We start from the raw sequence: 12,348 nt of genomic DNA, 5'->3' as shown, positions 1-12,348 counted from the left end.
CCTGGGCTCACCCCACCCCCACGGCCCTGCTGGTGCCCCTCAATCCTGACCCGCAGCCCCCAGCTATCCCAGCCCCAGACTCCCCCCGGCCACAGTTCTGCAGATGCACTACAGAGCACCAGCTATCCTGAAGGCCAAACCTTCGCCTCGCTTACGGCTCTGGGTCTGTTCGGAGTCCCCCACCCCTCCACCGCAGGGACGCCGACTCCATTAGCTCCAGGGGAAACCAGCACACGGAACGAGCGAGAAACCAGGCTCTGCCGGGGATTCCCGCCCAGGGCTGGGCTCTAATCGGGCAGCCCCTGAGCTGCAAGGACCCCCCCAGCTCTCTCCTCCTCCAGCTCCCGCTGCTCCCCGTCAAGCCAGGACAGTGGCTGAAATGGCCCCAGGAACGGACCGCGGGAGCTTTGCAGAGGCCTGGCCCAGAGCAGCCACAGACTCGGCCCAGAGCCGCGGTTCTCAACCTCTTAGCCATTGTGGGCTGCAGCCACCCAGTGCAGACACTACCCGGCGGCCCTGTGTGCTGATGGGGCTGAGAACCGCTGGCCTAGAGAGAGGGGCCCAAGCTGGGACTAGAAACCCACCTGCCCCAGGGCAGCGGCAGGGCTGGGACTCGGCGTCTGGAATGAGGCAGGGGAAGGGGAGGGTTGGATTACGGGGGGTTGGGCAGCTCCCCTCTGCCCCCCAAACTCCTGCCGGGATTCTACCCTGAGCTCGGGGACATGGGAAGAGCCGCAGCTTGTGAAACAGACGGACTCCCTGTGACGGAGCGATTCTGGCGGGACCCAACTGAGAGTGCCAAATCAGGACCAATTGCTCAAACAGGGCAGTCACAGCCCTAGGCTGGGGTTTTTCCACCTCTAAGGCCAACCAAACCAGCCAGACAAAAAGGACTTTGGTCTCACCCCACTGGCTAACCACAAGTCACACAAGCAATTTCCTTAGACACTCCAGTCTCCCAGCATCACCACCAGTGCACTCGTCCTGGGGATGAATGGTTATGAAAACCAACACCCCAATAAAAGAAAACGGTTCCCTCGATCCCAAAGGACCAAGCCCCAGACCCAGGTCAATATACACATCAGATCTTACCCACAAATCACGCTGTTGCCAATCCTTTAGAATCTAAAATCTAAAGGTTTATTTACAAAGGGAAAAAGGTGGAAATGAGAGGTAGAATTGGTTAAATGGAATCAATTACATACAGTAATGGCAAAGTTCTTAGTTCAGGCTTGCAGCAGTGCTGGAGTAAACTGCAGGTTCAAATTGAGTCTCTGGAATACATCCCCCACTGGGATGGGTCGTTCAGTCCCTTGTGTAAAGCTTCAGTTTGTAGCAAAGTCCTTCCAGAGGTCAGAAGCAGGATTGAAGACCAGATGGAGATGAGGCATTAGCCTTATATAGACTTTTCCAGGTGTAAGAATCCCTTTGTCTTCACTGTGGAAAATTACAGCAAAATGGAGCCTGGAGTCACATGGACCAGTCCCTGCATACTTTGCTGAGTCACAAGGCGTGTCTGCCTTCTCTCCATGGGTCCATTGTGTCCTTAATGGTCCTTAATGGGCCATCAAACAGGCTAGGCAGAGCTAACACCAGCTTGTCTGGGAGGCTTCCCCCAGAAGCACAGCACAAACTTGAAATACAGACAGCCTAGAGCCAACATTCATAACTTCAACTAAAAATGATACAGACATATAGACAGCATAATTATAATCAGCAACCCAGAACCTGGTCTAAGACACCTTATATGACCCCCTTTACTTAGGATTTGGTGCCACTACAGGACCTTGGTTGCAACCCATGTTCTATATGGTCCCCATTTATATCAATAACGTCACACCCCCAACGCAAAATTGATGCAGGAAGGGATGACAAAACATCGCTGACTGCATCCCAAGAGCCCCCTTTCCTTGGGTCTGTCTCACTACAGCTAGTGTTGGGCTAGAGGCCGTACCAGTGTATAATCGAAATGGTTTATCAAAGTCATGTTCAATAACATGAATGGATCTCTTTACAAACTCAAGGTATAACTTGGTTAGCTTTTGCAGCATGGTTCCTGTATGTTTCATGTGATCTTGCCAAGAGCTAAAGAAAATTGCTACTTTATCCATACCAGTTCTGGCCAATGTTTTGAACCCAAATAACATTAAACCAATGTAGATATTGAGGTTGTTCATAGTACAGGAATCTTGGCATTTAGCCATGAAAGCAATATGGTAGTGTGCCTCAGTTTCCCCTTTCATACAGCACATCAGGTCTGGAATGTATTTTCCCCTGTGAAAAGTTCCAACACTGTTTACATGCATTAACTGTGAAACATCAGTATAGCAAGGCCCTTTAACATAAAGTGTGTTTTCATGTATTCCTTTCAACATGTTTAAGGGATTTTCCAAAAGATTAGGCACATTGTACATTGTTACAGTTCTTGGCCATAGCAACACATTAGTTACAAAAATTAGCATTAGCAATAACAACAAATTCATTGCAAGTGTCCATTTACAATCATGTTTGTCATGCCACACCCTTGGCTCAATACCATTGGAGTTTGGGCATTTTAGGGTTAACCTGTGGCTTCCCTTTGCAAAATTCAGTCTTCTCTTTCCTTCTGGATTAAACCCTGATTTCTCTTGCTTAACAGAATTCACTGGCTGATGGGGCGGGCCCTCTGTGCTAACAGCTATTAGCAATTCTGTCTTCTCCCTGCCAGCCAAGTAATTCGCATCAACCCAGACACTAGCTTTTAACTCTTCAGCTGCTATGGATTCCAAGGCTGGACTTTGTCTCACAGAGGTACCACACCAATCCAAAGAGTCTGAGGGTGAGAGCTGGCTTGCTCTCCCCTGCCTCCTCAAGCATTTAGCCATACAACTGTTCTGCTCTGAAACACCAGTAACTGAATCTGTCCTCAGATCCTGAAGCACGGACTGCTCACTTACAGATTCAGCATGGAGACATTCCTGTCCCAACAGCATTGTCTCCCCACCAACAAGCTGGCCACACACAGCCAGGTGGTTATAGGGCTGCTCAACTTCCTTAACAGCTTCTACTCCACCTGAGACCTTTTCAAAGCTGCCCACACTGGATCTCTCAAAAGGAAAGTCAGTGGATCCATTCACAACAGAAAATTTCTGGCTGTTAGGAACTGAAACTTTCTTGATTAAATCACTTTTACACCCTTCAGTTGCAGTAAACTGCTTGCACAGGCTACCATGAGGATTCCTTTCCCTAGGAGCTTCTCTAAGCAGCAATTCACCCCTCACAGAAATTCTGCCCTTCCCCTCTTCACCTAGGGCTTGCTCTACAGGAACACTTCCCTGAGCAACCACAGATGCTACAGACTTTCTAGATAACAGGTTAGAAACAATCTCCTTCCCTTGGCCATGAACAAGTTCAGGAATCTTTTCCTTCTTGCTACAAGTTGTCAAACTGTCAGTCGGTAACACAATTAAATCACCTTTATGCTCTCCTTGTGCCCTGGCTGGGGTATCACCCTGATCAGACAGAGCTGCTACACCCTTTTCCAACCACACATTAGCAACTGGCAAACCACAAGCACCAGAATTGTCTGTTCTCTGGGATTTTGCTAAGACACTAACTGGATGCAACCTAGTCACAGTGCCATTCTCCCCAGCAGACCCAAACTCAGGACCATTCCCTTCCTGGGCTTTAGCTGTATTTACAACCAACTTCGAGACAACTGAATCACCCTCAACCATCACAGGCTGACAGGCACCTTCTGTCTGCTCCACAGACACAGAAGAGCCGGAGACACATTCTCCTTTACCAGACACACAGCTTGGGATTTTACTTCCCTTGTCCCAGCACACAGGGCTGTTCACAGACAACTGCTTGGAGACTGGGGTAGCTTCCTTTATAGGCAAGTCAATACTCCTGACAGACACAGGCACATTCCCTCCACTGTCACATTTCTCCACACAGGAAACAGGTAAGGGATATGGACACTCATCTTCCACTATCCCTCCCTTCCCAAACTGCTGATTAGACAAAGCCATCAGCTCACAAGGCTGCCTAGGCTCCTCCCAACTTTCCCTTCCAGGCACATTGCCTCTTCCAACAGATAAGCTGCTGCTCTTTTCACTACACTGAGCTACTTTTAGCAAATCACAGTTACCCATTTCAGGTTTACTTCTACAAGCTGCACTAGCCACCAATCCATTACCCATTACAAATTTACCCTTTCCTTCCTCAGTTAGGGCTTTAACCTGACCATTTACTTTAATCTGCTCCTGAGAAACCTTTTCCTCACCAATGAGATTTTTCTGCTCTTGATCTAACTCCAGATTTCCTTCTGAGACATCAGACAGACATTCAGAAACTTCATTCCCAGAAATACTGCTTTTTTGCACAGACAAACCTTTGGAGCAACCCTCCTCAGGCAAATCATTGCCCACAATAGACACAGGTTTAAGATCATTCCTCTCCTGTGACTGGCTACCTGGACTGAACAAAGCTGTAACATTCTCCCCAATTAAAAGATCTTTAGGCAATAACTTCCTGACGCCAGCTATCACTTCATGCTGAGCCCCATTCCACTCAAGGTGGATTCTAGCTAAAGGCACACGGACAGTAAACTCACAGAGGATCACAACATTCACACTCTGATTTGGTAAATAATCTTCCTCTTTGACCAGATCTGCTTTAACAAGAGTGATGTTAGAAGCCATAATTTGCCCTAAACAGCTTTTACCATTGACTTTTACACACTCTATGAATTTTCCATTACCATTCCCATCCATAGCACTGGCACAATTTATGGGGCCACCCCCTACTGAACACACAGTAACAGCATTGACATAAAAGGTGGCATTGTTGGGGTACATTTGGTTACCCCCAGACAACTGCTCAGAGTTATACAACATACCAACATTGTTACAAACTGGACTTTCAAGAGGATACAGTTTCTGCCGTTCTTCCCTTGCTTTTTTGACTTGGAGTTGGAGTCTAGCTGTCTCCTGTTGCATCTGTCGAGTTTTCTCCTCAGCAGCCAGCAGCTCCAGACGCCTCTTACGAGCTTTTTCTTCTCTCCTAGCAACTTCTTTCTTTCTCTCATCAGCCTCTTTCTCCATTCGAATTTCTGCCAGTTCTTGCTCATAATCAAACTGCAGGCTGTCTCTCAAGGCTTGCAGTTTCCTTGCTTTTCCTGATGCTCTCTGTCGCATGGTCACTGATCTTTAACCAACCAAACTCTCAATCCCAAAGTTAAAATTTGGATAGCGTGGGGTTCTGACCCAAAGCTTAATTGACCTGGTTCTGTGGATCCTAGCACGACTACGCCACTGTGACGGAGCGATTCTGGCGGGACCCAACTGAGAGTGCCAAATCAGGACCAATTGCTCAAACAGGGCAGTCACAGCCCTAGGCTGGGGTTTTTCCACCTCTAAGGCCAACCAAACCAGCCAGACAAAAAGGACTTTGGTCTCACCCCACTGGCTAACCACAAGTCACACAAGCAATTTCCTTAGACACTCCAGTCTCCCAGCATCACCACCAGTGCACTCGTCCTGGGGATGAATGGTTATGAAAACCAACACCCCAATAAAAGAAAACGGTTCCCTCGATCCCAAAGGACCAAGCCCCAGACCCAGGTCAATATACACATCAGATCTTACCCACAAATCACGCTGTTGCCAATCCTTTAGAATCTAAAATCTAAAGGTTTATTTACAAAGGGAAAAAGGTGGAAATGAGAGGTAGAATTGGTTAAATGGAATCAATTACATACAGTAATGGCAAAGTTCTTAGTTCAGGCTTGCAGCAGTGCTGGAGTAAACTGCAGGTTCAAATTGAGTCTCTGGAATACATCCCCCACTGGGATGGGTCGTTCAGTCCCTTGTGTAAAGCTTCAGTTTGTAGCAAAGTCCTTCCAGAGGTCAGAAGCAGGATTGAAGACCAGATGGAGATGAGGCATTAGCCTTATATAGACTTTTCCAGGTGTAAGAATCCCTTTGTCTTCACTGTGGAAAATTACAGCAAAATGGAGCCTGGAGTCACATGGGCCAGTCCCTGCATACTTTGCTGAGTCACAAGGCGTGTCTGCCTTCTCTCCATGGGTCCATTGTGTCCTTAATGGTCCTTAATGGGCCATCAAACAGGCTAGGCAGAGCTAACACCAGCTTGTCTGGGAGGCTTCCCCCAGAAGCACAGCACAAACTTGAAATACAGACAGCCTAGAGCCAACATTCATAACTTCAACTAAAAATGATACAGACATATAGACAGCATAATTATAATCAGCAACCCAGAACCTGGTCTAAGACACCTTATATGACCCCCTTTACTTAGGATTTGGTGCCACTACAGGACCTTGGTTGCAACCCATGTTCTATATGGTCCCCATTTATATCAATAACGTCACACTCCCCCCACCCCAGCCCCCAGAACTCAGCACCACCAAGGGCGGCGGCGCCCCTGGAAAGGGGGACTTGGGGGGACGACAGGAGGGTTGGAATGGAACCCGCTGGAAAAGCAGCATTTCCAGCTGTGGCAGAGCAGGGAGGGTGGGACTCATGCCAGGGTGGCAGATGCCCCTGGGGAAGCCTGTCTGGTAGCCTGGGGGCTGCCACCCCCGGCTGGCTCAGTGCTGCACTGCAGTGTGGGGGGAGGCCGGCGTTGGGGGAGTCCTGGCCAGGCTAGGATGGAACACGGGCGGGGACGTTTCGCTGCCCTCCAGATGGGCACTGCGGGGCGCGAGCTGTTTCTGTTGGAGCTCCCAGGCTTTAGCTGGAGCAAAGGCGCCTCCTTGGGGCCACGGGTGCCCTGAGCCAGGGAGGACAGAGGGATCCCTGCTCCAGCCCCGCACACGCCTGCCTGCCTGCCTGTCTGTCCATCTGCTGTGAAAAGAGTAGAGGCTGCAAACTGAATGTGCACTGGGGGCCTCACCACTCCCAGCTCAGACCCCGGGCCCACAGAAGCCTTTGGGGACAAGGCGGGAGCTGGCAACACCCCCCACATCCTGCGCGGGGGGCACTCGTGGGAATCAGAGCTGCTGGCTCCCAAGCAGCGATCTAGGGGATCTCGCGTCTATTGCACGCCCGGCTCGGGGTGACTGCAAGGCAGCAATTCTGCAAGGGCCACAAGTGACATGAGTTTGTCGGTCTCAGCTCAGTCTCCAGCGTTGGTCTCCGGCCGGGAAACGAGACACGGTTTGGCCAGAGGCGCCTGGCGCTGGGACAGCTCGGGATGGGTGGGGTGGGGCGGGGCTGCAGACTGGGCCGGCGGGATGTTGGCAGAGCGGTGGGTTGGGGGCACAGAGCCGGGGTGGCAGGGGATTTTCCCAACGCAAATCGCCCCGGTGTTCTACACACCTGTCCGCGCTCCGCCGGGGGGCGCGGGGGCTGGGCTGCGGGTGCATCGGATGCTCTGCAAACTGCCCGGGGTTTTCCTCACGAGCGCAGGCAAGATTATTTAAAACAAGGACGAAACCAACTGCCCCCCCCCCCACCCCCCTGCCGTGGAACACCTGAGAACACCCCTCCCCCAATCACAGCCAGCCCCCTAGCCTGGCAAACACCCCCAGTCGCCCCCACCAGCCGCGCTGAGCTCCAGGATCCTGCTCTCCCGCCCTTGACGTCTGCGGCATTGGCTGGGCCGCAGGAAGAGCAGACCCCGGACCCGTCTCTGCAGCGGCCCTGCCGGCCCGGTAGCCGCTCTCCCCGGGCTCCCCCTCGTACTCACGAAGCCGGCGTAGGGCTCCCCGTTGTAGACGGTGCCGGAGGAGCCGCTGGACAGGCGGGAGCGGCTCTTGTCCAGGGCGATGAGCAGGCTGGTGTCCTGAGCGCCTGCCTCCGACCCCTTCTTCCGGCTCATGGCGCTGAGCCTGCGATGCCAACGTCAGGAGCCTGCTGCCCTGGCCCCCGGGGGACCAGGCGATAGGACCCAGCAGCGATTGGGAGCCGCTGGGGGTCTCGGCGCCAGCCCCAGGGCTGCACTGAGCAGCGTGCGGAGCCCCTGTTCAAAGCATCCCTGCGCCTGGAGGTGGGTGAGGGGTGATGGCAGAGGGAGAAGGCAGCGTCGTAATTCCTAGTGAACCAGCAGCTGCGATGGGACCCCCCCTCCTGCCCTGGCACCCCCCGCGCCGGAGCTGCCAGGGGAACGGGTCCAGCAGCAGCAGCTGCCTGGCGGTAGCTGGTAATGATAGAGCTCCAATCAGGGCAGGATGTAGGCGCTGCAGCTGGAGGAGGAGACTGGAGTCCGGGGAGGTGTGTGCAGGAGAGGGGGTAGATGGATGCAGCTTTTCCATGCCAGGCAGAGAGCAGCGGATGCAGACCTGCTCCGGTGTGGGGCTGACGTGTCTCTGGGCCCCACATGACACAGGGGGTCAATGGCAGTGAATTGCACGGCAGGGCGGGAAGGGCTGATGTGAGAGAGAATTACACAGCCAAAGGATTAAGGGCTTGTCCCCCTTCTACGTGCAGGAGGCAGCAGCACCTAGTGGTTAGAGCTGCGCTCAACTAACTGGTGCCACAACAGCTTGGAACAGCGTCGTCCCCCCGTCGGCACAGGATCCCAAAGCGCTGCACACGCTTGATGAATGAAGCTGCACAACCCCTCTCCCCGGGAGGCAGAATCCTCCCTGCTTCACAGATAGGGAAACTGAGGCACAGAGCAGGCACCCACATTCCTGGCAAGAATTGAACTCTGACCTCCTGCTTCCCAGGCCAGTGCTCTAACTGCACGGCTACGTGTCTCTGGCTCTAGCCGGGGGCTGGTTACTAGCCCGAACCACAAAGCCTCAAGCCCAGGGGAAGCCAAAAATAAGATCCCCCCTCCCCTGCAGCAAGGGAATGAATTTTACGGTTTTGGCCATTTTGTGCAGGGAAAAGACACACGTCGGTTTCGGTTTTGGCCGGAGCCACGTCAGTTGCGCTTCCAGGCTCTCCTGCAGCAGGTCAGAGCTGCCATCTGTGAGCTGGCGTTTTAGAAACGCAGCCTCCATTGGAATCCCGGCCCATGCGCCTCGGGTCTCAGCAGCCATAATCCTCGGGCCCTCGCGAAGCTCGGACCCAGCCCGCTCAGACGGCGGCTTCCTCCGGGCTGCGTGGAATGGGGCTCTCTGCAGAGGATGCTATTAGTGGAATGACGTCAGTTGCGGTTCCTGCGAGCATCTCTCGGCCTCTCAAGTTTGCGCAAAGTCCTAGTCCCCAGTGCAAAGAGACATGAAATATTAAAGACGCCTCCATGAAAAACACAGAGCGAGAGAAGCCTCTGAACACAAGAATGCAGGGAGGGAGAAGCAGAGGAATTTTAGCCTCCCAACAGTGGATGAATTAATCTATTCCCCTTCCCGCGCTCTCGCTCCCCTGCACCCTGAGGAGAAGACGCTCCTCAGGGTTCACTCTCGGGCCCTGGCACCACGCAGGAGGCCTTGCTCGCGGCCCAGGCTCTGCTCGACAGCAAACGAGCCGACGTTCCCACGTGACGGGGAGGCACTGAAGGCTCCGGTGCGGCACACGGCTGGGAGACGCCGAAATCTGGAGCGACCTGCTGGCTGCGAGCGGCCCAGGCTGATGATCTCAGTTTGATGGCCAAGTGGAGCTGGCTTTGGGCCCAACTGAAGAATGAGGTGGCCGAGCTCAGGCCGCACCCCGCAGTGTCTGTATGAAAGGCTCCGCCAAACGGTCTGGCTTGGCCTCAGGAGCAGGTGGAGATTGAGGGGCATCGGCGGAGCTGGGCATGGGGATCCCGGCCTGGAGCAGCTGGTGCAGCTCTGGGTTGTGATTCAGGTGCACTGGCCCAGCTGGCGAGGGGTCCAGGACTGGAAGAGCAGGGGGGCTGTGGGGGTGCGAGTCAGGACTGGCACGGCAGTGGGGCGGCTGCAGCGTCTGGGCTCCATCATCCAAAGGCCAGGGGCAGGGCTCTGACTCTCTGAGAGCAGATCACAGCCAGAGCCCAAAGGTCCCATTCAAAGCCATGGCAGCTCTGAGCCAGACATTCCTCCGCAGGGCTGCAGGCCTCGGTGGGATCGCACACAGCCGGCGAACTGGCTGCCATGGGAACACATCTCCAGCCATGTGCTGTCCAACACCCGACAGATCCGTCACCCGGATTCATCGCTGCTGCTTCCCTGGCTGCCGAGCCCCTTGGATACGGGGCCAGTGAACAACCTACCCCCCCAAGCTGCCACCTCCTACTACTCTGCTCCCCACTGATGCCAGGCAGCAGGCAAAGCACCTGTGATGCAACCCAGCTCCTTCCCTTGGGAATGATCCCTGGGGTGGCCCAACAGCTGGGAAGGATCCGCAGGAGTGGTGGGCAGGCCAAGCTGGCAGGCAGGATCCGAATTCAGCTCCGGAATGTCCCAGCCTGGCAGAGGCCCCTGAGGCTGGAGGAAAGGCCCCTGGGCTGGAGGGAGGATGGAGGGGCACTTTGCCAGTCCACTTCCCCTCTATTGAGACTGGCGGCACAGGAAGCACGGCTGCAAGGGAAAGCGCTGCAGAGCCAGGCCTGACTAGGGAGGGACAGAGTAATGGGGAGGGATGTAGGGCCCCAGATCCCCCCTCCCCATTGTGGCGGATCTGGAGCGTGGGTTCAGTTCGGATCCTGCTGCCCACGGATCAGCCCCCCCAGTGCTCAGAGAAAACCCTTTACACACGATTGGCCAGAGCCCCCCGCCCCCCTGGGAAGCACAGAGCATCAGCCCCTGATCACAGATGGGGAAACTGAGGCACGGAGAGGGGAGGTGGCTCGCCCACGTTCAGACAGCAAGTCAGCTGGGAACAGAACCAGGAGCCCCCGGCTCCGTCTCACTACAAAGCCAGCCCGGCCCCACGCGTCTCCTCCAAATCTCTCCAGTGCGCTCCGTGGGCTGGAAATCCTGCTCCAAGAGTCTCTCTTGAGGAATGGGAGCTGAGGGGGCTGCTACGGCCAGTGCTGGCCACAAACTGGCAGGACAGAGGGGCTGAGAAAACAGGAGTCTGGGGACGGTAGTGAATGTCCAGGGCCTTGCTGTTTCTGTTAGCAGGAGAAATGGACGAACCGGGTCAGGTCTTGCTTTGGTGAAATCCTGTTTATTTACACACTCCTGCTCCCTTGGACACAGGCAGGACCTTTGCTCGGAAAGCCCCAAGTCCGAGCCCTCAATCTCTTCTGTGCTCAAGGAGCGGCGTCTCTGCTCCTTCTCCAGGCCACACTCAGGACGGCTTCTCTCACCGTCGGCCCGATTTCTCACCTTCCCCGCGCAAACAGCCTGCCAAGCAATGCCCCAGCAACTGCGTTCTTCCCAGGCTCAGGGAAGCCCCTCAGATCACATGGCTTCACCCTGCTCAGGCTTTGCCATGCAGACCAGTGCCTTGCACAGTAGCCTCCTATGACTTCTCTCACTCCATAACAGGGCATTTAATTGCTCCTCCTATCTTGCCTGAGAGAAGGGCATTTAGTGCTCACATCGGCTTTAACCAGGCTTGTGATGGTCTCTAGATCAAAGACCTGCTTGATAGTGGCCACTGACACCCCCGAACAGCTGAGTGCTCCCAACCTTTAGAGAGAGGTTGGCTTGAGCTTGGCTCCAACTCCCAGCAAAGACTCCTGGGTGGAGGGATCTTCCCTGTCTGCCTCTCATCATGGCCCCAGAAAACCCGGACACAGGGAAGGTCTCGGCCTCCATTCTCAGCTCTCCACGCCGTGACAGGGCCCAGCCCGTCTCCGGTACAGGGCAGTAGATCTCCAGGCTGGTGGAGACGCGCAGAGAAAGATGCTCATGTTTCTCTCCCTGGGCCTGCGCTGATTCTCTGCTGCCAGCTGCGGCGGGGTGGAGGGTGGGGCGGTGAGGGAGGAGGGGCAGGGGGCGTCACTGCCAGTGCGGTTTCCAGAGGGTGCGTCCGTCTCTGCGGATCCTAGCGCCGTGCTGCACGCCAAGGGGCTGCGGCCCCCGAGGACAGAGGGGGGCTGAGGGCAGACGGCAGAGCCAAAGCTCCCCAGCGAGGTCATTCTGGGGCTTCTCCCATCCCCTCAAACTGGCCTGTTCGACCTGCCTCCCCCCTCCTCTGCTCTGTCTCATCCCCCCTGGGCGGAGCGCCCCTCCCCCCCCAGCCACGCTGAAGGAACAAGAGGGAGAATCAAACCCCCTAGTCCAAGGAGAGGGAAGAGGGCCTAGTGATTAGTGCTCAGTTTCCTGTGAGACTTAATCTCTCTGGGCCCATCTGTACAATAAAGGACCATTCTGAGGTCCTTAACAGCCCCCCAGCGCCAGAGCATCTGAGCCCCCACAACCTTAACTGGATCTCACACACACACACACACACACACACACACACACACACGCACGGCAGGGCCGGGCTGTTATCCCACTATACAGACGGGGAGCTGAGGCCCAGGGAAGCTAAGGGCAGA

At 54.8% G+C, this 12,348-nt stretch overlaps 1 protein-coding gene across 3 annotated transcripts in view; it reads right to left on the bottom strand.

The window, feature by feature from the left end:
• Positions 1-7,880, bottom strand: part of LOC123354164 (anoctamin-7-like) — a 36,088-nt gene extending 28,208 nt beyond the window's left edge. For 2 of the 3 annotated variants that reach the window (XM_044995889.1, XM_044995888.1), the window contains exon 1: positions 7,696-7,878. In XM_044995889.1, the coding sequence (XP_044851824.1) occupies positions 7,696-7,827 (132 nt within the window). In that variant the 5' untranslated portion in view covers positions 7,828-7,878. Of the gene's footprint in view, positions 1-7,695 lie in introns of all 3 variants that reach the window. The other variant, XM_044995890.1, reaches the window with a different exon arrangement.
• Between the last annotated feature and the right edge of the window lie 4,468 nt (positions 7,881-12,348).

The sequence above is a fragment of the Mauremys mutica genome, chromosome 21, assembly GCF_020497125.1.
Source record: "Mauremys mutica isolate MM-2020 ecotype Southern chromosome 21, ASM2049712v1, whole genome shotgun sequence".
NCBI lineage: Eukaryota > Metazoa > Chordata > Testudines > Geoemydidae > Mauremys > Mauremys mutica.
Note: the sequence above shows the minus strand (reverse complement) of the source record. Positions and strands in the feature narration are given on the sequence as shown.